This window comes from Aotus nancymaae, unplaced genomic scaffold, assembly GCF_030222135.1.
Source record: "Aotus nancymaae isolate 86718 unplaced genomic scaffold, 86718_ANA_hifiasm-v0.15.2.pri h1tg000040l, whole genome shotgun sequence".
NCBI classification, from domain to species: Eukaryota; Metazoa; Chordata; class Mammalia; order Primates; family Aotidae; genus Aotus; species Aotus nancymaae.
Window position 1 is genome coordinate 38483983 of NW_026988454.1, and position 24574 is coordinate 38508556.

General features: G+C 34.2%; 1 protein-coding gene across 1 annotated transcript in view; it reads right to left on the bottom strand.

Annotated features, from left to right (window-relative positions):
- The window catches only part of LAMA2 (laminin subunit alpha 2), an 886276-nt gene that overhangs the window by 445204 nt on the left and 416498 nt on the right, over positions 1 to 24574 (bottom strand). Inside the window, exon 3 of the mRNA XM_064360706.1 lies at positions 19663 to 19775. Within this exon, the coding sequence (XP_064216776.1) occupies positions 19663 to 19775 (113 nt within the window). The remainder of the gene's footprint in view (positions 1 to 19662; positions 19776 to 24574) is intronic.

The window sequence follows — 24574 nt, forward strand, 5'->3', positions numbered from 1 at the left end:
AATGAATCACAGTAAAAATGAATAAAAAAGGATTTAAACTCCTGGAAATAATTTTGACAAGATGGATCAATGATAATCTTTCTCGAATCTTCCAGCACAGTGGTTAGCCTACTGAAATTGAGATTACTCAAAAAGAATTATGATCAAGGACCCACAAATTCTGCATGACTTCTTAAAAGAAGATTACTTCAATTGACCAATGAATAGCATTTAATAATACAATAACTTTCTTCAAAATATTTTGAAAAAAAAAATCAAGAAAACATACTGACATTTCAACAGTCAACCCAGCATTTCAGGTTATATCTTTACAAGTATTATAGAAGTTAGTAACATTTTTGGTAAGTCCTAAGTTTCACTTTTTCTGTATTAATTTAATCTTGTTTTTAGTGAGATTATTACAAATATACATCAGAGAAGCCTTGATGCTTTTAGTTACTCTAAGGTTCATGTCATTTGGAGTATACAGGGCAGGCTTCAAAATCAGAAAGAACTGCATTGAGACTTGTGCTCTATTGTTTCCTGACTCTGTCATTTTCAGCAAGTTGTTTCATTTCTGTGATACAAAATGTTCTAATTATAATAGTATCTTTCTTACGGAGTAGAAAAGTTCTGTAAGATAATTTATGCAAAATATTTTGTCCAGTGTTTAAGACAAAATAGGATTTCAAAAAGTGCCAGTAGTTACTCCATGGAGATAAAAATGTGTCTATTGTAATTCCAGACACAAGTATCATATATTACATTTATATTGTAAGAATTACAATTTATACAAATAATAAGAGTTCATTTACTAAGTGACTCTTTTTGGGTTATGATGGCCCTTGCATTGATGACATATCACAGAGTCTATAAAGATCATAATTTTCTCAGGAATCTGACAATATAGCCAAATTTAGAAAGGATTATATGTATTTTATACATATTTATATGTACATGTATTTGTATATGTGTTGTATGTGTACCTACAAGCTAAGCAAAATGGTCCAGAATTTAATTTTCTTTAAGACAATGTTGTTTCTGTCACATTTCAAGATTCTCAAATTTTACATGGGCATTCTTCACTGCTATTCTTCCCAACATCAAAGTTATTTTATATCTCTTATGGGATTTCAAAATTATCTCAAGAAATATTGGAAAACAAAGACTAAAAATATGAACCACTACCATTTCACATTCATTTGATGCTATTTAAAAAGAAAAAAAAAAAACAGGAAAAGCTTTGGCAAGGGTGTGGAGAAATTAGAACCCTTGTGTATGGCTGATGGGAATGTAAAATGGTGCAGCAACTATGGAAAACAACATGGTGGTTTGTCAAAAAATAAAAAGTAGACTATAGTAGCCACTCCTTATTCTCAGGAGAATTATCCTAAGACATTCATTGGATGCCTGAACCCCATATATACAATGTATTTTTCTATACATACACATCTTTGATAAAGTTTAATTTATAAAATAGGCACAATAAGAGATTTAACAATAACTAATAAAAAATAGAACAATATAATAAAAGTTATGTGAATATGGTCTCTTTCTCAAAATATGTTATTGTATGTAATATTTTCAGACTTCAGTTTACCATGAGTAACTGAAACCTTAAAGAGTGAATGAAGCCCATATGCCCATGTTCATAGCATTATTCACAATAGCCAAAAGGTGGAATTAACCTGTGTCTACTGATGGGTTAATAGATAAAAAGTGTGCCATATATGTACGTATGTGTGTGTACTTATACACACACATTAGAATATTATTCAGCTTTAAAAATGAAGGAAATTCTGATATATGCCACAACATGAAAGAATCTTGAAGACATTATGTTGATTGAAATAAGCCAGTCACAAAAAGATAAATACTGTGTGGTTCCACTTATATGAGGTACCTAGAATGATTAAATTTATAGAGACAGAAGGTAGGATAGTGTTTGCCAGGGGCTAGGGGAGAAAGAATGAGGACTTATTATTTAATGGGTGCAGTATTTCAAGTTTTACAAGATAAAAAGCATTGTAGAAGTGAATGGTGACGATGGTTACCCAACAATGTATACTGAAAAGTGGCTAAGACAAAAAATTGTATGTTATGTGCTTTTACCACAAATTTTTAAAAAAACAACCATAGCATATTATAAGAGGCTAACCATAAGTGATAATGTGGTTCAAAGTGTTAAACACTACATGAGTTGAGTGAAAAAAAAAAGATAATCTTTGACAAAGAGTCAGTGGGGTACACAGTTTCTTTTATTTTTTAATAATTTATTTTTTGGGAGCATTTTAGGTTCAAAGCAAGTTGAAAGGAAGATACAGAGATTTCGGCCAGGTGCAGAGGCTCATAGCTGTAATCCCAGCACTTTGGGAGGCCAAGGTAGGTAGATCACTTGAAGTCAGAAATTTGAGACCAGCCTGGGCAACATAGTGAAACCTCATCTCTACAAAAAACACAAAAATTAGCTGGGTATGGGGTCATGCACCTGTAGTCCCAGCTACTCAGGAAGCTGAGGCAGGAGAATCACTTGAACACGGGAGGTGGAGGCTGCAGCGAGTCGAGACTGCACCACTGCACTCCAGCCTGGGCGACAGAGCAAGACTCTGTCTCAAAAAAGAAAAAAAAAAAGATACAGAGATTTCCCACACACTCACCGTCCCCATAAACATACAGCCTCCCCAGTTACCATGATCCCCCAACAGGGCGGTACATTTGTAATGACTGATGAAATGACATTGACACATCAAAATTACCCAAAGCCTATAGTTTATATTAGGCTTCCCTCTTGGCCTTGTACATCCTGTGTGTTTAGACATGTACCCATCATTATAGTATCCTACAGAGTATTTTCATTGACCTAAATATCCTTTTGCTCTGCCTAGTCATCCCTCTCCTCCCCCAACTCCTGATTTAGTTTTAAAGAAAGTGAGAAATAGTGTCTTGATTGTCGGTGTGCAATGATGTAGATGAAAACAACGGCTTCCAGAAAAAGAATCTTCCTGACGTATCAAAAGGTAATATAAGAAGTGGGAGCTATTTCAGTGAAGAATTTGGAAGTCCGATGACATTCTCTTAAAAGAAATATATATAAGATTCTCTACAGCATATAGGGTTCTCTATATTACATATTCAAACAAAATAAAACAACTTTGTATTTTCTAGTCTGTGTTGCAGTACATGTATGTATTTATCTACATGGATATATAAAATGGTAACACGGCAACTTGAAATCTAACGTACCTGAATGAGATCTGTTTATTGTATCAGGATATCTATTTACAAAAAAATCTGCAAAATCTCAGTTACTTATATTATGATAAATTTTGCAATTAATTTATGAATTAGCTTATAAGTTAAATAAATCTATTTTGTCACTAGTTTAATTTTCTTAAGTATATTCTAAAATCAGTGGGAAAATGTCTTTTTACTTGTCCACTCCATTTCCTAATTTTTATGTTTCTTTTTATAAACATTCCCTTATTTCCAGAATCATTAAGTAAATAAATTATTCTTCACAATGATGGATGGAAAAGCTCATCATTTGAGATTAATTCAGTGAGGGGGGTGGTGGTAAGGATGATGAAGAAGCAAAAAAATGAAATTCAATTTAAATATTATTACTGTGAATATCATGTATTCCAGCCCACGACTATAAGATTTTAGTATGGAAATAGTAAATACTATGAAGGTAGACAGCTAAATTGACTATTTACTGTGCCTTTTGAAGATTATTTATCTTTGCTTCCTAACCTGAACCTAACTTGTTATATTAGTATAATCATAATGACACAGTGCTGAGAGGCAACTGCTCATTAGTGTTTTAAATGGATCTCCTTAGTTGTACTATATTACAAGGCTGATTTTTCTTTTACTTGTGTTCATTGTTTCAGCTAATTTGAGATTGATTTACCATGACCTTCCTACAGAAAATTTGACTCAAAACTCACATTGAAATATTTGTGAAAACAAACAAAAATGAGGTGTTTTGACAAGGGAATATATTACTTTTAATATTTAGACATAATCTCTTTAGTAAGTAAAAGACATTGTTATCTGCTATGACTATCTTTTTTCCACACAATTTTTATTGGGTATTACCTTAATTGAAAAATTACATAGTCAACATTTATGTGTTCACATAAATAAAATGAATACCAGTAGGTATTGCTGGGGTGGGAGCTTCCAAATCATATCTGTGTTTGGAGCCATTCACCTTTCATTAAAGATTCTCTAATTTAAAATATATACAATTACAATTTAGGTGTTTTTACCCCTATGTTGAGGTATTTCCAAGACCTGAGTGGTTTAACTTGTACCTCAAAGCACCTGCATTGCCACAGTTGAATATTCTCTCTTTCTTGATATATTTTATCTTACTACCTTTAAATTTGAAGTGGCTACGATTCAATTATAGACCGTCTTTTTAACTCTGTACTTGCTTTCTAAATGATCTTAAACAGAGCTTTAGTGTTAAATACAGTCTCTTTCCTAATACATATCACTCAACTTCAGACTCATAGATCCAATTGTCCCTTTAATATTTCCACTTGAATATATTTTTTGTTTTGTTTTAAGACAGGATCTTGCTCTGTCTCCCAGGATGGAGTGCAGTGACATGAACACGGCTCATTGTAGTCTCGACCTCTTGGACCCAAGTGATTCTCCTGCCTCAATATCCTGAGTAGCTGGGACTACTATGTCCGGCTAATTTTTTGATTTTTTTTTTTTTGTAGAGATGGGGTCTCGTTTTGTTGCCCAGGCTGGTCTCTGGTCTCAAATACCAGGGCTAAAGCAATCCTCCCACCTCAATCTCCCAAAGTGCTGGACTTACAGGAGTGAGCCACCATGCCCGGCACCACTTGAATATTTCAAACATAACATGTTATAAAAGACCCTTAATTGCCACCCAGTATCTTCATTCTGCTCCTCCTTCAACCCATACTATTTCAGGAAAATTTCTTCAGGCCAAACTCCTAGGAGTCAACATTTTGGCTCCACTCTTGACATTTGTTCTACCATCAAGTCAGGCGATGCCAAACTCCAAATAAATCTCAGTCTACCACTTCTCCTCTCTGCTACTACCATTTTAGTCCAAGTTACTATTGTCTCTTCGCTAAAAAAGTACAATGATTTCCTGACTGCCACCTAGTTTTCACACTTATCTCACTATAATCATTCTCTATTTAGCAAAATGATAATTCTAACGAAATAAAGGAAATCATGTTATACCACTGTAGGTTTCTCATGACACCCAGAATTCAATCTAAACTCCTTATCATGACTGACTACTCCCTTCAGGAGCTAAGAAGACTGGGACACGTCCCTGACAGCCTCTCACGCTACCTTTGTTCTTGATCACTCTGTTCCAGCCACACTGGCCTTCTTTCCATTCCTCAGCACACATTTATTCCTGCTGGTAATAAACTTTACCCAGACTTTTCTATGACTAGTATTTTCTGTTTCTTTAATTCTCAGCTCACATATCACTTCCTCAAAAATGCATACATAGAACATACAAGTAAAGTAGCTCTTTCATCACCATCCATAAACTTATCCTGTTTTTTTTTTCCATGAACTTGAAGTATTCTAAATTGTTTACTCGATTCTCCAGATCTTTTCTCTCTTTCCCCCATGAAATGTAAAATCATGTAAAGCAAGGACTCCTTCATGGGCAGACTTTCAGGCTTAGAACACTGCCTACAAAGTAGTGGTTGCTCAATAAATATGCATTATTGTTCAATTATTTTCTTTATGTATTATTCAGGGCAGATACCATAAGGGTCATGATGCTTCTTACTAAAAATAGCACCTACTTTGTTTAGGCCTACTTTACATGCCAATTTCATGCAACCCAGATTTTCCACATGATCCTAATTTTACATATTCTTTCTTCATAATCCATCAAAATATTCCAATAATTACTATGTTTTAATATTGAAGCAATAATTCAGAACATTCCTTAAATTCACAAAAAGCAATAAAAATTTTATCAGATAATATGCTGATTTTTGTTTTTAAAGCTGTAAAATAAGGAAATACTTTTTCCCTTTCCATTTTCTCTCAAAGACAACAACCATAAAAGCTGGATAAAATACTGAAAACTGCTCTTTGAAGGCATCAGCAAGCCACCAAGCAAGGCAGCCAGACTTAAGTAAAGGGAAGCAAATTAAGGTAAGCTGGCCATTTTTCTCTCAGGGTACTTTTATTGATTTGCTGACAGTTGAATAGGAGGTCATAGAGAAAGCTACATGCTAGCGTGTTCAGCAATCTCACAGGATAAGAAGATAAACATTGGAATTCAGGGCTATGAAGTCAGCTAGGATAGGACTTGAGAGACCATAATTCATAGAGAAATGAGACCTACATTCCTCACAGCTTTTGCATTCAAGAGATTTGCCAAATTCTAAGTGGTGAAGGAGCCAGAAGATAAACATCATACAAAAATGAACTCATAAGAAGTGAAAAACTGGCCTGGCATGGTGGTTCATGCCTGTAATCCCAGCACTTTAGGAGGCCAAGGTGGGCAGATCATGAAGTCAGGAGATGGAGACCAGCCTGGCTGTCATGGTATAAAATCTCATCTCCACTAAAAAAAAACACAGAAAATTTAGCTGGGCGTGGTGGCACCCACCTGTAGTCCCAGCTACTTGGGAGGCTAAGGCAGGAGAATCTCTTGAATCTGGGAGGCGGAGGTTGCAGTGAGTCAAGATCGCACCACTGTATTCCAGCCTGGCGACAGAGCAAGACTCCATCTCAAAAACTGAAAAACTAAGAAGATCCTTAGGAAGTCTCACAGAGTTGGGAAGATAGACTTCAGAGTCAGCCAAGAAGGAAAGACTGTGGCAAACAAGCCAGGGTTTCAGTTGGAGTCGTGAAAGTCTATCCCTACAACGAAGGGTAGACTAAAAACAACCATCGGAATCTCTAAGCCACAAAAAGTTTAAGTTACTGACTGAATCAAAGCAACTTGCCCCTACACTAACTCTTGACAGAATAAAAATAAATCATTTTAAGAGAAAAATAACATCTTCCAGAATTTTTATACATTTTCAGACACATACATTATTTAATCAAAAACTACCAAGCTTGTCATAAAACAGTAAACCATCAACGCATGAAAAGACAATAAAAACAGACTCCCAGTTGTTTCCAGCATTAGAATTATCAGAATATAATTTAAAATAACTGTTATTGATATATTCCAGATGACTAAGTGGAGAGGTATTTGGAATCCACATTTTAAAAGTATCAAATGGATATTCTAGAACTAAAAAATAAAAATACTAAAATTAAGAATCCAGTAAATGTATTTAATAGAAGATTGAATCTAGCAGATAAAAAAGATTAATTATACTAAACAACGGGTAACCCAGAAGATGTATAGACTGAGAAACCTCAAAAGAAGAGAAGAAAAAATGAAAAGAAGGCATAGAATACATAATGAGCATGGCAAACAGTCTAGCATAGACGTGACTGAAGTCCCAGGGAGAGTGGAGAGAAAGAATGGACAGTAACAATATTTGAGAAAATATCAGCTAAGAATTTTCCCAAATTGGTGAAAAACATTGATCCACAGAATCTAGAAGCTTTTGAATATTAAGCCATATTTATACAAAGAAAATCATTCCTAAGTACATTGTGGTAAACCCCTGAACACCAAAGACAAAAAAAAAAAAAAAAAAAAGAAGCCTTCAATGGAGTGAAAGGAAAAATGATCTTGTTTCCAAGGACCAGCAATCAGCCTTTCCACTGACTTCATGGTAGAAATAATGAAAACCAGGTAATAATAATATGATATATTTAGAGTGCTGGAAAACAAAACAAAACAAAGCAAATTTCCAACCAAGCAAGAAATTCTATTTTATACTCAGTAGAAAAATGTTATGACGTTTCGATAAATAAAGGATGCATGTTATCATATTTATGGTAATTAAGATGAGTACTAAAATACTTCGCAAAAGACAAGCTAATGAAAGAAGAAATGGAATAATTAAATAGGGAAAAACCTTTAGTATTCCAAAAGTTATGAGGAAGAAAAGTTAACAAAAGACAAACAGAAAACAAATGAGAATATGGCAATTTGAATCTATATCAATAGTATCACTAATGTAAATGAATCAAATATCCAATTTAAAGGAAAAGATTATTAGACTAGTTAAATAAATAATTCAAATTTATGCTACTCACAGAAAATATACCTTAAATATAAGTACACCCAACAGATGAGAAAAGCTATACCATACAAACACTAAAAAGAAGGAAGCTAGTGAATCTACATACAAAAGTACACTCTAAAGATAGAAGTATTGCTGGCAGTAGTATTAAAAAATGGTTAATAGAAAATTTAATACAAAAGTGTTCATACAAAATTTAAATTATTCAATTTAATAATCCTGATATTGTATGCCTCAAATTAAAAAGTCTCTCTCTATGTAAATATAACTCACTGATATATTTGTAGCACTGCAACCAACAACTATAGAATCTGCATTCTTTTCTTTGCTTTATTTGAGACAGGGTCTGATGTCCAGCTCTGTCACCCAGGCTGGAGTGCAGCGGTGTGACCTCAGTTCACTACAACCTCTACCTCCTGGGTTTAAGTTATTCTCCCACCTCAGATTCCAGAGTGGCTGGACTACAGGAACACACCCAGCTAATTTGTTTATGGTTTTTTGTTTTTGATTTTTTGCAGGGAGAGGTGAGTTTTTTTTTGTTTGTTTATTTTTATTTATTTATTTTTTTTGAGACGGAGTTTCGCTCTTGTTACCCAGGCGAGGTGAGGTTTTACTACATTGCCTACGCTGGTCTTGAACTTCTGGGCTCAAGCCATCTGCCTGCCTTGGCCTTCCGAAGTGCTGGGATTACAGGAGTAAGCCAGGGCAACTGGCCCACATTGTTTTCAAGTCACTGACCATATGTTGGATGAAAACAAGTCTCAAAAAGTTTAGTCTCAAAGAATTAAAAATATACTGACCATAGTGAAGTTAATAAGTAAAGAATAACAGCAAAACCAAAAAGATTAGAATGGAACTCAATAGTTCAGAAATTAAGCATTTCACTTCTTAATAACTCAGAGGTCACAGAAAAAATTACTATGGAAATTAGAATATTTTAAAATAAGTGATAATGAAAAATACAATGTATCAAATTTGTAGGATGCAACTAAAGCCCTGTGTGGAGGCAAATTGTAGGCTTTAATAAATATATTAGGAAAGAAGAACTGAAATATTAATAACATAGGCATCCATTTCAAGAAGCTAAAAAAGTGTAGTAAACTAAAATCAAAAATAACTAGAAGTAAAAAACAAGACATATAAGAGCAGGATTCAAAACAATATAATAATCTCACGATAGAGAAAATTAACCAAGCCAAAAGCTAGCTATTTGACAAGACTAATGAAATTATGAAGACCTATTAAAGCTGTAAAGAAACATCAAAGGTTACACAAACAGTATCTGGAATAAAAAAGGGGACATCACTACAGATCATTTTTAAATTAAAAGATGATAATCATATATCACTAACAACTTATGCTGATATATTTGAAAAAGTAGGGGAATGGATCCATTTCTTGAAAAGTCCAACTCAACTAAACTGAAAATTTAAGAAATGAAAACTCCAGGGAATCCCACATTTATTATAGATACTGAATCTGTGACTAAAACCCATACACAGGAAAAACTCTTCACACCAGTGAAGAACGGCTTCACTGGTGAATAAAATTTAGAATACTGGTTACTACTATAGGAGGAGGCAAGATAATGATTGAAAAATTATTATTGAAAAATTATCCTTACAATACCCCTCATAATAAGGAAATTTCCGTGTTACTGGTTGTCTTGGTATCAGTAGCAGTTACTTGGGAAGATTCATTTAGCAAAAATTCTACCAGACTTTTCATTCATTACTTTTTCTGTGTACATACTTCACTTATATACAAATGTTAGATACATACAGACATGCTATAAATACATGTTTTATTAAAAGACCAACATTGCCAAACTAGACAAAACACCAGAACTTAACTATATGCTGTTAATGAGACGTATCCAAATGGAAAGTTGCAGAAAGGTTGAAATTAATATAATAATTAAAACCTGTATAATAATAAAATGAGGTTGATATAAGTAGAAGAATATCAGTCAGAAAAACTTTTAGGTAAAGAGCATACTAGTAATAAGTAAGGCTACTTCTTGATTAAAAATTTAAGTAATCTGGAAGATATAATTATAGAGCAGAAGAGTAAAGAAGCTGGTACAAAGGATTTTCAATGCACGAGTGACACATTTTAAGCTTTCTCCATATAAATCTTAATGTCTACAAGTACTAAAAATATATTGAGTGGAATAATGTTCTTAGGTTATATACAAAGTGAATCTGATAGGTATCATTTAAATATCCAGTAATTAAATTATATTTGATCTTTTATTTTGTTATTTTCCATTTTCCCATTACAACTCTAGCCCATTTGTTCTCCATCCACCATTGTTTTCAATGTGGAAGACCAAAAGTAGCATTTTCTGAGTATCAACTAAAGTACAGCAGTGTGCTAGGCTCTTTGCTGTATCACATCACTTTATAATACCCCTCATAATAAGGAAGTGGGTCTATTAGCTCCATTTTACACAGGAGCATAAAGGTGGGACAAGTCACCGAAGGTAAATATACAGGTGCATAAGTCATAGGTAAAGAAATGGAACCTGGGCACATTAAACCTCCTTTCTCCTTGGTCTCACTCCAACCTTTTTGCCATATTTGTGTTTTAGAGATTCAAGGTAGTATTGGAAACATACCTTATCTATGAGTCAAAACATACATGCTATCTCACAGTTCAAATATGTAGTCAATTTCTAGAAAAAAATCTTATATGTAGGTACATATAAATACATATAGCTAATACATTAGTTCATATAACTAATATAATTGTATATAATTATATATTATACAATATCATTTGTTGTATTTTTATTTTATTGTATATAATTATATACCATACAATATATTTTATTATTTTGTATATTATATATTATTACATAATATAAATATAATTATTTACAATTATATTAGTTATGTGTACCAACACATTATTATACAATTATATATATAATAAAAAATAAGAAACGAAACTTTCCTCATACCCTCTCCCAGTCATCATCTTCCTCTCTTTGTAACAACGACCAGTATTCTAACTTCTATTTGCCAGTGAAGACATTTGACTCAAGAATTTTCTCTGTGCATGGGGTTTTTATCACAGATTCAAGATCTATGATAAATATGGGTCTCTTCCAAGTTATTCCTTATTTATAAATAAATAATTATAGATTAGTTATATGTAATTATAATAAATATGATATACATAAGCATAATATATATAGTAAGCAAAAATTTAAACTCTAAGAATAAAATTGGAATATACACAATGCTCCACCAAAAGGGTGAAATGTGGATGTTTTGTGTGTGGAACTCATCAGACAGCTGTGAAAACTGTCCACATTCAGTCTATTTTAGAAAGTCCTGTTCAGACTTTCCATAACAGAATTCGTATGGTTTCAACATTTTAACAGCTCTTACCCAGCAAATTTTTTAACAGATCTTCTCTCTATGTATTATTGTTCCTCTTTTTAAATAAACAATCATCTAATTTATTCCATGACTTCAAGAAGCATTTTCTAGGCCAGTCATCTTGATTCTATTTGAGATAGAATCTGCGTCTCCAAAATGTTTACACTTTCATGATATTGCTGGAATTTGGTTTATCAACATTTTAGATCAAAATACATATCCTATGTTTACACTCTTGTTTAAACAGCATCAATATATGGCCTGTTTTTCCCTTTCTCTTATACTAACTTTTGTTCTATGAGGAAAAAGGAAAATATCAAGCAGAAAACAAAAAGTGCCAGTCCCAGGCTTGTCTGTTACAAAAGAGTTAAAATAATTAAAATCTCTTTTCCCAAATAAAGCTGTGAGTGTGGTAAAGTCACATAGTGAGAGGTCTGACTGAAATTTAGAATATACTTAAAAGCAGAGTGAGAACATGCTTAGGAACTGGAGGAAATTTTACTACATGCTTTTTATAGACTGAATGTTTCTGTTCCCCTAAAATTGATATGTTGAAATCCTAACCCCTAATGTGATGGTATTAGGCAATGGGGATTTGGGAGATAATTAGATCATGAGACAGAGCCGCCAAGAATGGAATTAGTACCTTTATGAATGAAACCCCAAGAAGCTTATTTGCCCCTTCTGCCATGTGAGGTTATAGCAAAAAGAAGGCCATCTATGAACCACGAAGCAGGCCCTCATCAGACACTGAATCTGCCAGTGCTTTGATATTGGACTTCAGGCCTCCAGAACTATGAGAAATAAATTGCTGCTGTTTATAAGCCATCTCATCTGGTATTTCGTTATAATGGTCCAAACAGACTAAAACAATACCATTCAACGTTAAAGGAATTTTCATAAATTAGAAAAAATGCAGTGTGTTTTATCATAAGAAACACAATGAGATCACTTAATCTTTTAATTCTCAAATTCAATAAGATTCTTAAATTATGGATTGGTGTGCCGGGCATGGTGGCTCACACCTGTAATCCCAGCACTTTGGGAGGCCAAGGCAGGTAGATCATGAGGTCAGGAATTCGAGACCAGCCTGGCCAATATGGTGAAACCCCATCTCTACTAAAAATATGAAAAAAAAATAGCTGGGCGTGGTGATGTGTGCTTGTGGTCCCAGCTGCTCAGGAGGCTGAGGTAGGAGAATCACTTGAACCCAGAAGGCGGAGGTTACAATGAGCCAAGATCATGCCACTGCACTCCAACTTGGGTGACAGAGGGGGACTCCATCTCAAAAAAAAAAAAATATGGATTGGTGTTTTGCACTAGTTATTCATTTAATCATTAATTAACTTAATACAAATGCATTGAATGTTTCCTATATGTTGGGCACTATTCTAATAGTGTTGGGCACTATTTCTAAGTGCTTAGAAACAGTGATTACAAAAACAAATATCTCCACCCACATAAAAACTGCATTTAGAAAGACAAATATTCAACATAACAATAAAATATACACAGTTAAGTTAGATGGTGATATATTTTATGGAGAAAAATAAAGCAGGAAAGTGGTTTAGGAACTGGGCAGGGTGGGGGCTGCAATTTTAAATAGAGTTGTCAAGGATGTCCTTGTTGAGAAGGTAACACTTGAATAAAAACCCAAAGGAGGTGAGGAAACAGGCTACATTGAAATTGTAGAAAACAATTCTAGGCGTAAGAAATATCAAGTGCAAAGGCCCTGAGGCAGATGTGAGCGTTCAAGACATAGCAGGACGACCAACAGCACAACTGAGGAGGAGAACTCAGATGAGGCCAGAGATGAAAAGAGGTGAGGAAAAGGTTCTTAAAGACTTGTAGGTCATTGTGCTTTTCCCACTGACTGTGATGGAAAACCAGTAGAAGCTTTTAGGGGAAAGTGTTGTGTGATCTGTACTGATAAGATTTCTACTTTTAGTGGAAAGTGTTTACGTGATGTGTGCTAATGAGATTGCTGTGACTGCTATGTTGAAAGCAGTACAAAGGGTAGACAAGTGGAAACCAGTTAGGAAGAACATTTTGTTTAATATAGACACCAAAGCTGGCTGTCATCTTTATTAATTTAAAAGTCAGCACAAATTCATTTAGAGGGAAAATATATTTTCTAAGTAACCACAGATTATACTTGTGATACTGAAAAATTATCTTAAAAATATATATATATACAATGTAAAGCACACAAAGAACTGTGATTTTAATTATATTCTGTTATACTTAAACAAAGTTTATCCTGGTAAGATATAATCTACATTTTGAACATGTAGATTATAATATCTTCTGTAGTTAGTTTTGTATTCACCAATTTAGCAGTGACCCAAATAGTACCAAGAAAATAAATTCAGTGATTTGAAGAGCCACTATGTTGATTTTTTCCCTGGTTATCCAGAAGTGTTTCAGTTTAATGTAATCTCATTTGTCTATTTTTTATTTTGTTTCTTGTGCTTTGGAGGTTATATTTTTTAAAAATCATTGCCCAGACCAATGTCGCAGAACTTTTCCCCTGTGTTTTCTTACAGTAGTTTTACAGTTTCAATCTTTAATTCATTTAGAATTTGAATGGAGTTTTGTATATGGTGTGAGATAAGGGTCCATATTCATTCTTCTGCATGTGGATATCTACTGCTCTCAATACCCTTCATTGGAGAGACTGTTTAATCCCATTGTTTGTTCTTGGTATCTTTGTCAAAAATCAATTGACCATAAATGCTTAGATTTATTTCTGTGCTCTCTATTCTGTTCTGTTGGTCTATGTATTTGTTGTTATGTTAGCAACATACTGTTTTGATTACTACAGCTTTGTAGTATATTTTGAAGTCAGATAGTATGACCCTTCCAGCTTTATTCTTTTTGCTCAAGATTGCTTTGGCTATTCAGCACCTTTTGGGGTTCCATAAAATATTGAGGATTTATTTTTATTTCTGTGACAAATGTCATTGAAATTTTGACAAGAATTGCACTGAATCAGTAGATCACTTTGAGTAGTATGGATATTTTAATAATATTAATTATTCCAATCTATGAACACAGGATATTTTCCCATTTATTTCTGTCTTGAATTTCTTTCATCACTGTTTTATAGTTTTCAGTGTACCGGTCTTTCATCCCAGTATTAGTCCATTTCCACACTGCTAATAAAGACATACTTAAGACTGGGCAATTTACAAAAGAAACAGGTTTAATTGGACTTACAGTTCCATGTGGCTGGGGGAGCCTCACAATCATGATGGAAGGCAACGAGGAGCAAGTCCTGTCTTACACAGATGGCAGTAGGCAGAGAGAATGAGGAATATCCAAAAGCGGAAACCCCCGATAAAACTACCAGATCTCATGAGACTTATTCACTACCATGAGGACAGCATGGGGGAAGACACCCCTATGATTCAACCGTCTCCCACCGAGTCCCTCCCACAATACATGGGAATTACTGGAGTACAATTCAAGATGAGATTTGGGTGGGGACAGAGAGCCAAATCATATCAATCTTCTTGGTTAAATTTATTACCAAGTTTTTTTTTTCTTTTAGCTATTGCAAATGGGATTATTTTATTGATTTTTTAAGGATAGTTACTTGTTTGCGTATGGAAACGTTGATAATTTTTTATGTTGATTTTGTATCCTGCTAATTTACAGAATTAGTTTATTAGTTCTAACAGTTATTTTGGTGGAGTCAGGATTTTCTAATATAAGATTATGTCATTGTTTTTCAATTTTGATGCCAATTTTATTTCCTTTCTTGCATGATTTCTCTGGCTAGGACGTCCAGTATTATGCTGAATAGAAGTGATACAAGTGGATATCCTTGTCTTATTCCTGATCTTAGAGAAAAACCTTTCAGCTTTTCACCATTGAGTATGTTAGCTATGGACTGGTCATATACAGTCTTTATTATGTTGAGGTACATTCCTTCTGAAGCTAATTTGTTGGCAGCTTTTATCATTAAAGCATGTTGAATTTTGTCAAATGCTTTTTGTGCATCTATTGAGAGGACCATATGGTTTTTGTCCATTTTACTAATGTAATGTATCACATTTATAGATTTGCAAAGGTGGAACCATGGCATCCCTGAGATTAATCACACTTGATCACAGTGAATGATCCTTTTAATGTGCTGTTGAGTTTGGTTTGCTAGTATTTTGTTGAGGAATTTTGCATCTATGTTCACCAAAAATATTGATCTGTAACGTTCTTTTCTTGTAGTGTCTTTGGCTTTGGTATCATGCTAATGCTGGCCTTATAAAATAAGTTTGGAAGTAGTCCCTTATCTTCAGTTATTTGAAGGATTTTGAGAAGGATTGGTATTAGTTCCTTAAATGTTTGGTAGAATTCAGAAGTAAAATGATCAGGTTCTGGACTTTTCTTTGATAGGGTATTTCTTATTACTGATTTACTCTCCTTACTTTTCATTGGTCTGCTCATAGCATCTATTTCTTCATGATTCAGTGTTAGTAGGTTATATGTCTAGGAATTCGTCCATTTCTTCTAGGTTATCCAGTTTGTTGGCATATAATTGTTTAGAGTAGTCTCTTATGATCCTTTGTATTTCTAAAGTATCAGTTATAATGTCTCCTCTTTCCATTCAGATCTTGAGTTTCTTTCTTTTTTCTTAGTAAATTTAGCTAAAGTTTTGTCAATTTTGCTTATCTTTTCCAAAACCCAAGTGACAGTTTTGCTAATATCTTCCATTGTTTTCCTAGTCTATATTTCATTTCTACCTAGATCTTTATTATTTCCTTTCTCCTACTTCTAGGCCTAGTTTATTTATTTATTTATTTTGGTTTCTTCAAGTGTTACCTTAGGTTGTTAATTTTAGATCTTTCTTCTTTTTGATGTAGGTATTTATTACTATAAACTTTCTTCTTAGAACTGCTTTTGCTTCTTTCATCAATGTTAGTGTGTCCATTCTCATTTGTCTCCAGTTATTTTTAAATTTCTCTTTTAATTTCTTCTTTGATCCATAGGTTGTTTGGGAGCATGTCATTTAATTTCCATGTATTTCCAAAATTATCTCCTTATACAACACATCATTTAACAGGAACCAGTAAGAAGAGCATGAGGAAAGAATTTGATATGAAAGAGTAACGACCATCCTTCAAGACTGAAAATTGGATCACCTTTAACATGTTCAAATGATTGTTAAAACTTGAATATATAAAGTACTTCCATGTATTTTATGTTTTATTATTACAGAAACATTTAACCATTAAGTTAATGATTCTAGGCTTTAGAAAAAAATTATTTTATGCTATTCACATGTGTTCTAAAAGTATAGTAATATTTGCATAGAAATATTAATTTATCCATTATCTAAAACATAACTTTCAGTTAAAACTGTTAACTTGTCCCATTAAATTTTTCTCTGCAAGGTTAGTAAATAAAATATTTAAGTTAAGAATATGTGAAGGGTGATCTCTGTAGTTGTATGATAATCTTGTTTGATAAATGCATTCTTAGTTTTAAGGGATAGATCAGGAAGAGAAGTGAAGTGTTTATTGAGGGGCAGAAGACTCCTAGTTAAGACATGAGCTTCACTAACTAATGGCATTCCTGGATTAGCCAGGAGTGAGTATGACCTCAATCTATATTTCAAAACTCTACTGAAAAGCTGCCCCTCTGTTTTACCCCACCTGCCAATCAGCTTTCTCCTGAAACAAATCAAAGGGCAGGGCGGAGATAATGGCCAGATTTTAAAAGAAATAAATATAATTAGATATAATGATGTATTCTGGTGAAATCTTGTAGGAAAAAGACCAAAATAGAATATTTTGGACATTTTTTAACCTTTGAGTCCCTATTACTGTCTCTTTTAAATTTGTTGTGTATTTTTATTCGCCATTATACCAAGTTTTTACATACACATCACTGGAACAATTGAGCTTTTCTTCAAGTCCATGCTGACTCTAAGTCCTTATAATAGCTGTAATTGTGAGATGGAATTTAGTTGCTATATTTCAATTATCATTACTTTAATTTTCTTGTCAAGATATTGTAATATTTATTCTACTAATCTAAAATCATTATTTTAATTTTCTTGCCAAGATATTGTAATATTTATTCTCCTAATCTAAAAGTTGAGGCACAGCATGATTAAATCACTTGCTTAAAATATGCTATGAGTAAACAGAATTGAGAAAAGTTAATAATCCCTTAGTAACACGTATCTAAGAACAATCTACTTATAAAATATGTAACTACTTTCTTCCAAATAAATTGCTATTTTTCTAATGCTTATCTCGAATGTTGAAATGTAGAAAAAGAAAAAAAATCCCACTGTAATCTATAGTGACTTAATTTAAAAATGCAATAGCTTCTGTTATTTTTAAGAGATTAATTTATAAAAATGTGTCACGGAGGAGTATCTTAAGACACTGTATGGGAATGAATGAGTGAGTCTGCAAAGCAAATTTAGGAAAATACAAATGACACCACTGAAAAACAGGCTTTCAGATAAACTCTTTGACTTGCTGAATTGATAAGAACAACCAAGTTAGATAGAAATGATTTAGTAAAAACTTGTGATTACACCATCCAGTTGTAAATTAGAGGGAAAAAATGCTGCCATGTTTGATAACAGGTAAATAATAATGCTGTTGCGCTCAAAGAGTAGTATAAGTGATTTATGCAAATTATATTAATAATTGACTCCACTGTTCTACGTGCAATCTAAATGAATAAATGGAGAGTAAACCAGAACAATAAAGCCTCGCTATTTATTGATTGCCTGTCCCAGGAGATGACCTGAGTCGATGGACAGTAGCCTCGCTCTTGATTGGGAGAGTTGACTTTCCATGATCACATGAAGGGGGAGAACTGCTGTGACCAATAATGGACCAAGTTGTCTTTATCAGGAGGGGTATGCAGTCCATTTTAAGGCTAAGATCCCCAGGGGATTCACGCACAGGATTAATTTTCCTAAAGCATGATTGATCAGTGCAGTCCTGATAGTGCTCTGAGACTTCCTGGGAAATATTATTAACTCAGGACTGACATTCAGCTGCTGTATACTAGTAAGGGTAGAAATAAATCCATGCCAATTGGTAAGCTGCAGCACTGAGCCCCTGCTGCCAGCAGTTCCTCGTATCCTGAGGAGTCCCATATAGGTGGAAGGCAGGTCTGCTGGGAAATCCACCAGCTTGCTTGCTCCACCAGGCATCTTGTGGCTCTTGAATGTATGCAGCCCTCACCAAAATGAACCTAGACCCTGGAGGAGGGAGACTGTTCTCATGGTGGTGGCAAACGGCATCCATTAGGAAAATGTCTGGAGCTGATCTAGCCCACTGGCTGGGGCTTCCCCACACAGTGACAACTTATAAAAACTATGACCTTTACAGTGTATGGTATCTGTCATTAACTATCCTGACCATCATCCCCGCACATTATTTATGCTTACAAATAGGATGGAATGTGGCGTTTGTCCATGTCCCATCCTAATTGCAAGCCTAAATAATTTGAGATGCTGGTGATTCCTGATTAATAACTTCAGCCTGACCTGAAAATTGTGAACAGAAGGAAGAAAGAAATTAAGCATAAAAGGCACCTAGACCTATGTAAGACAAACCTGAACAACTTCCGACATCAGTTTTGTATAACTACAAGGCTTGTTACTTCATTTAGTCACCCAAGTTTAATTCGAAATCAACTGCCACAGATTTCTCAACTCTCAGTAATGAGAGGCAATTTGTTCAAGAGCCTTGTTATCCAAGAACCTTTAAGTGCACACACCATCAGCACAGTGGGAGCACTATTATATTTTTAAAGTTAAAAATGATACTATCATATTTTTGTTATGTACAATTTTATTGCTCTATATTTCCATCATTAACTCCAGCTAGCTAAAACAGAGCCAGCACCTAATTCAATTCTAAGCTCTTTGCAGGCTTCCATTTGAGTTGTGCTTTAGAAGTAAATGCTGAATACTTTTAAATGACAATATGCCATATGAATAGGACCCTTTGTTCATCTTATGAAGAAAACAATGGAGAGTGATAAGAAAGGGTATCCTTTCACCCACAAACCACTAACTAAACAAATAGAAAATGTAAAATGCAATTTCAAAAGTGGAAATGACAAAAAAAGAAGAGGAACTATACCTGCTGTAAATCCAGTGTAATTGTCACGTAATGGTATTCGATTCCATTCTTAATACTGGGACTCTGCCACCAAGTGTTCTTTCCATCAATAGCGTTTGTAATCGGGTGTCTCTCTATTGAGTTAGCAGCATCATGTGAAAGGAGGAAAAAAGATTAAATAATTAATTTATAGTTGTTTCTTTAAAGTAAAAAAAATAAAACTGTTAAAACAATCATCATGTGGATATCAAACATTAAAATAACACAAAAAGAGAGCAATTTAGATTCTCATCAGAATTTCTTCAGGACATCTGTCTCATAGAACCATACAAGGTAGCGGGAAATGATTAAATGCTTAGGCTGAAGGAGAATGAGCTGGTCAGCACTCTGGTCATCTACCAAAATGGGCAACTTTAAAGGTAACTACACAAATTAAGTGCAAAGTGTAATATAATTTAATATTATATAATATTAAAATCTAATTGATGTGGCAATCATTCCAAAAAGTAACAACTATTTGAGACAGCTCTAGTATACCATCAACCTTGTTAACAGAAACATAAAATCCCGACTTGTGGTTGAAAGATATTTGAATACTTGCCTTCTGACACATTCATTTTTATCAAGACTTCGAGAGTCCAATATGTATCTGGCTTTAACATAAAATGCTGTTAAATTTATTCTATGAGATATTGAGACTCAGAAACCAATACCCGAAAATACAGCATCCTGGTATGCTGATTATTTTAAATGAAAGGCTCTTGGAGACCAGCAAATGCTGAAATAAGTTTTACTCTGATACTCCTTTATCTGCTTACAGTCTGATCTCACGAAGAAGACAAGAGTTCCCTCTGGCCCTCGTGCTAAGTTTTCATTAATTTAACTTATTTCACACGAAGAGAGACAAGTCTCTCAACACACCTGAACAGACTTCTGTTACAAACCACTGTCTGTTCTGTGGGCCCAAAGACATTGTCCCAGGTCATTATATGGTTCTTGAATTCCCCTAAAAATCATTTACTGTTTTCCAAATTGCTGTATTTTCCCCATCCCCCCTTCCTTGTGAAGAAGGGTGTGTCTACATCTATGTCCCCATTGGGTTATTGGGTAATCATCCTCCTGTGATTCTTCCATGCTGTGCATGTTAAAATAAATTTTGCATGCCTTTCACCTACTAAGCCAACTCTTTTCAGTTGATTTTTCAGCAAACCTCCAGAGGGTAAAAGGAAAGTTTTCCCTTGGCCCTTACAGAAGCTTTTTACAGCCAGCCTTTATCTTGCCAATTTTCTACCACTATTTAACAATATGATGAAAGATAACCCAAACCTCCCATCCAGCATTTGCCTGTTGCCATCATCACTAAGTCTAGTGGAGGAATTTACAATAATGGCAAGCAAGGAGACGATGGCACATGAAACTCCATCTACCAAAAACCACGGATCTCCTACTTTCACTCCAGACATATGAGAATAGGACCAATTGTGAAAATCAAAAAGAAGATTGCAGATGGAAAATAGGTGTGGCAACGCTGCAGACCTGTGATCCTGGTTGCATCTCCCTTCCTTCTTAAAATCCTCAAAGCTCACAGTCCTCATCTCTTCCCATTTTAGCTCTGCGTGTCTCGCAAGAGCAGCCACTACTCCTGGGCTGCCAAGCCCTCATTGCATTTTGGTTCCCAGTCACTGGTTCTTGTCTGAAATCTTTGCTTCTCATTTTCCAAGTAATATAAGGTCTTTTTCTTTCTCCTCGTCTAAATAGGCCTTCTCACACATAGTGAGAATGACAAGAGTGGAGGTTGTTGATGATCCTGTTTCTATTTCCAAGGCTGCAGTAAGGGCACTTAAGTTCCTCACATCTCACTGGAAAGTCAGCACATTTGCCCATTGAAATGTAAACAAAGTGGAGGTGAACTTCCCTGAACTCCTCTGTTTGTTATAAATTAAGTATGCTTTGGGTTGTCAGTCCTGAGAACTTTCATCAAACTAATTATCTGGGAAGAAGTTTCAAATGAGTGGCTTATGAATGGCCTTTTAGATTAGAATACAATCCCCTTTAAATTTGAAGGAATACTTCAAATAATGAACAAATCACATCACTACAAGGAACAAACAGGGACTCTCAATTTTCCTACCTAATATTGCAATCTAGCCAAGTATTCTAATAATATTGGTGATGAAAGAGAGGGGGTAGCTAGATATTCCTCCTGGCCCCGCCAGCACGTAACTGACCACAGTCACAGACAAATCACTTCAACACTATGTGTCATCTCTGATATAGGAATAACAAAAGTCCACTCACAACAGGGGTTTCCAGATTCATCATCTTCAGAAAAAAAAGTGAAGTTAAACAAAAATGTGTGGCAGATTTGTGAAATTGATACAGGAGTTCTAGCTTTTAGTTTTTCCAAGTAGTAATAACCTCCAATCTATATCTATCACTTAATAAAGCATCATTATTATTTCATAAAATAAAGGGCATTTAAAAACCTACAATAGTTTTTTAAAAACCATAATATCAAAATGGAGAACAAGTATTTAAAATGTATTCTATTTTCATGAAAAATGTGAAAAGTTGTTCTCAATTTCTTACTTTGCCATGGACAAGCAAAAGCATCCTGAATGTGAATCCTTTATTCACAGGGTTACTGATGAACAGTATAACTGTGAACATTCTAACCCTTACTATGCATATACATAAAATGAGTGATACATCTGTTCCAAATGTATTATTCTAAATCTTAATTAGAGACAAGTTGCATTTAGTAAAAACATTTGAAAAACAATAAAAATAAAGCAAAACTAAGCCCTCAAAGCAACAGGAATCTGATAGTAAAGTAAAATCATCCTTAAAAGAAAAATTTTATTTAAAGATGAATATTGGCCAGGTGCAGTGGCTCACGCCTATAATCCCAGTGCTTTGGGAGGCCAGGATGGGTGGATCACTTGAGGTTAGGAGTTCAAGACCAGCCTGGTCAACAGAGTGAAACCCCATCTCTAGGAAAAAAAAAAAAGTTAGCCAGGCATGATGTCAGTCACCTGTATTCCCAGCTACTTGGGAGGCTGAGACAGGAGAATCACTTGAACCCAGGAGGCAGAGGCTGCAGTGGGCCGAGATTGTGCCATTGCACTCCAGCCTGGGTGACAAAGCAACTCTATTTCAAAAACAAAAGCTGAATATTCACTAAATTTGCCATTTTCAGATTTGTGAATATTTTTATTATATATCAATTTGTATTAAATGTAAATATTATGTATTAATACAAATTAATATACAATTTATTTATATAAATAAGTATATGTTTTATTATATATTATTTGTAATTAATATATAATAAATTATAATAATATTTACTGAAAGCATAAAGGCTGTGTTTTGAGTTAGTTATGGTATAATAGTCCTATTCCAGATATGGATATTCATATTGCAAATCTTAATATGACTGTACAGGACAGGGCAAAAATGTTTCATTGTTATTGGTAAATTTTTAAATTCAACTTAACAGCTGTCTGGACTTTATTTTCCACCAAATCATCGTGTTAGCTCTCCATGGAGATGAGGCTTTCTGTCTCATTAACGAAAAGTATAATTGCTGAATATATTTAAATATTAGCGTTAGTTAAATTTTTCTGTTGAAGCTAGGGAAAATGTCAGGTCTTTATGATGACAGCAAATACCAGAAGCATAACTAAATACCAAATAAATGACCCTGGCAACATAAGGGGGTACTGTAATTGGCATATAGGGAATCAAAACCATAAATGAAATATTATTGGTACTGCATCTGAAGAAAAATAAATATCACAGAAAACCCTCCCCAAATATCCTCTTGAATCTTTTTTACAGATTGTGAGTTTAATATGTGATAGAAAAAATACACACACAACCCCATTTCTAAATCAAATTCATGGCTCATAGGTAATTGTGAGAGTAGTTGTCTAATTGGAAATTTTGATATCTGCCACCTCAGGTCAAATTGATAAGAGAATTAGTCATGAAAAGGAGGACTGGGAGATGAATCAACAATTAACCATAATTCCTATTATGAAAGTTTAATCATAATTAATTTGCAAATACTGATGAATTGTTGGCATAGTTCCCTTATTTAAAAGGAGATAGAAACGTATAACATCCTCAACAGGGATAAATATTCAAGTCAATCCAAAGGCTAACTGCAACTGAAAACTAGATAGGGAATCTTTGATGAGGTAAACCTTTCAAACTGCTAGTTTTTAATTGGGAAGCAAAGTATATTAACAGTCAAAAAGTTCAAGGTTCATTTTCTTTGCAGAGTGTTTAAGTGCTGACCTTCCATATTTATTCTTAGAGTTCACTGAATTTGAAGAATTTTATCATCTGTTCCTCCAACTTTTACTAAAATATATTCATACAGTTTATTGCTAGACTTTTATTCTTGTGGGGTTTTATTCTTTCTAAATTTGTAGTATCAAAGCATAATTTGGAAATGTGGAATGAATCTGGTCATTTAAAAATAATCATGTAGGCCAGGCGCAGTGGCTCACTCCTGTAATCCCAGCACTTTGGGAGACCGAGATGAGCAGATCACCTAAGGTCAGGAGTTCAAGACCAGCCCGGCCAACATGGTGAAACCCCATCTCCCCTAAAAATACAAAAACATTAGCCAGAAACAGTGGCGCTTGTCTGTAGTACCAGCTACTCGAGAGGCTGAGGCTGGAGAATCACTTGAACCTGGGAGGTGGAGGTTGCAGTGAGCTGAGATCACACCACTGCACTCTAGCCTGGATAACAGACTCTGTCTTGAAAAAATAAATAAATAAAAATAATAATGACAATCATGCAAAGTAAATCCAGACTGTGACAAGTTTAAAAATCACTACAGGTAAATAAAAATGGGGAAATAACATAACTTATATACATCTTGCTTTTCTGAAACAGTTTATTTATTTTTGGTTTC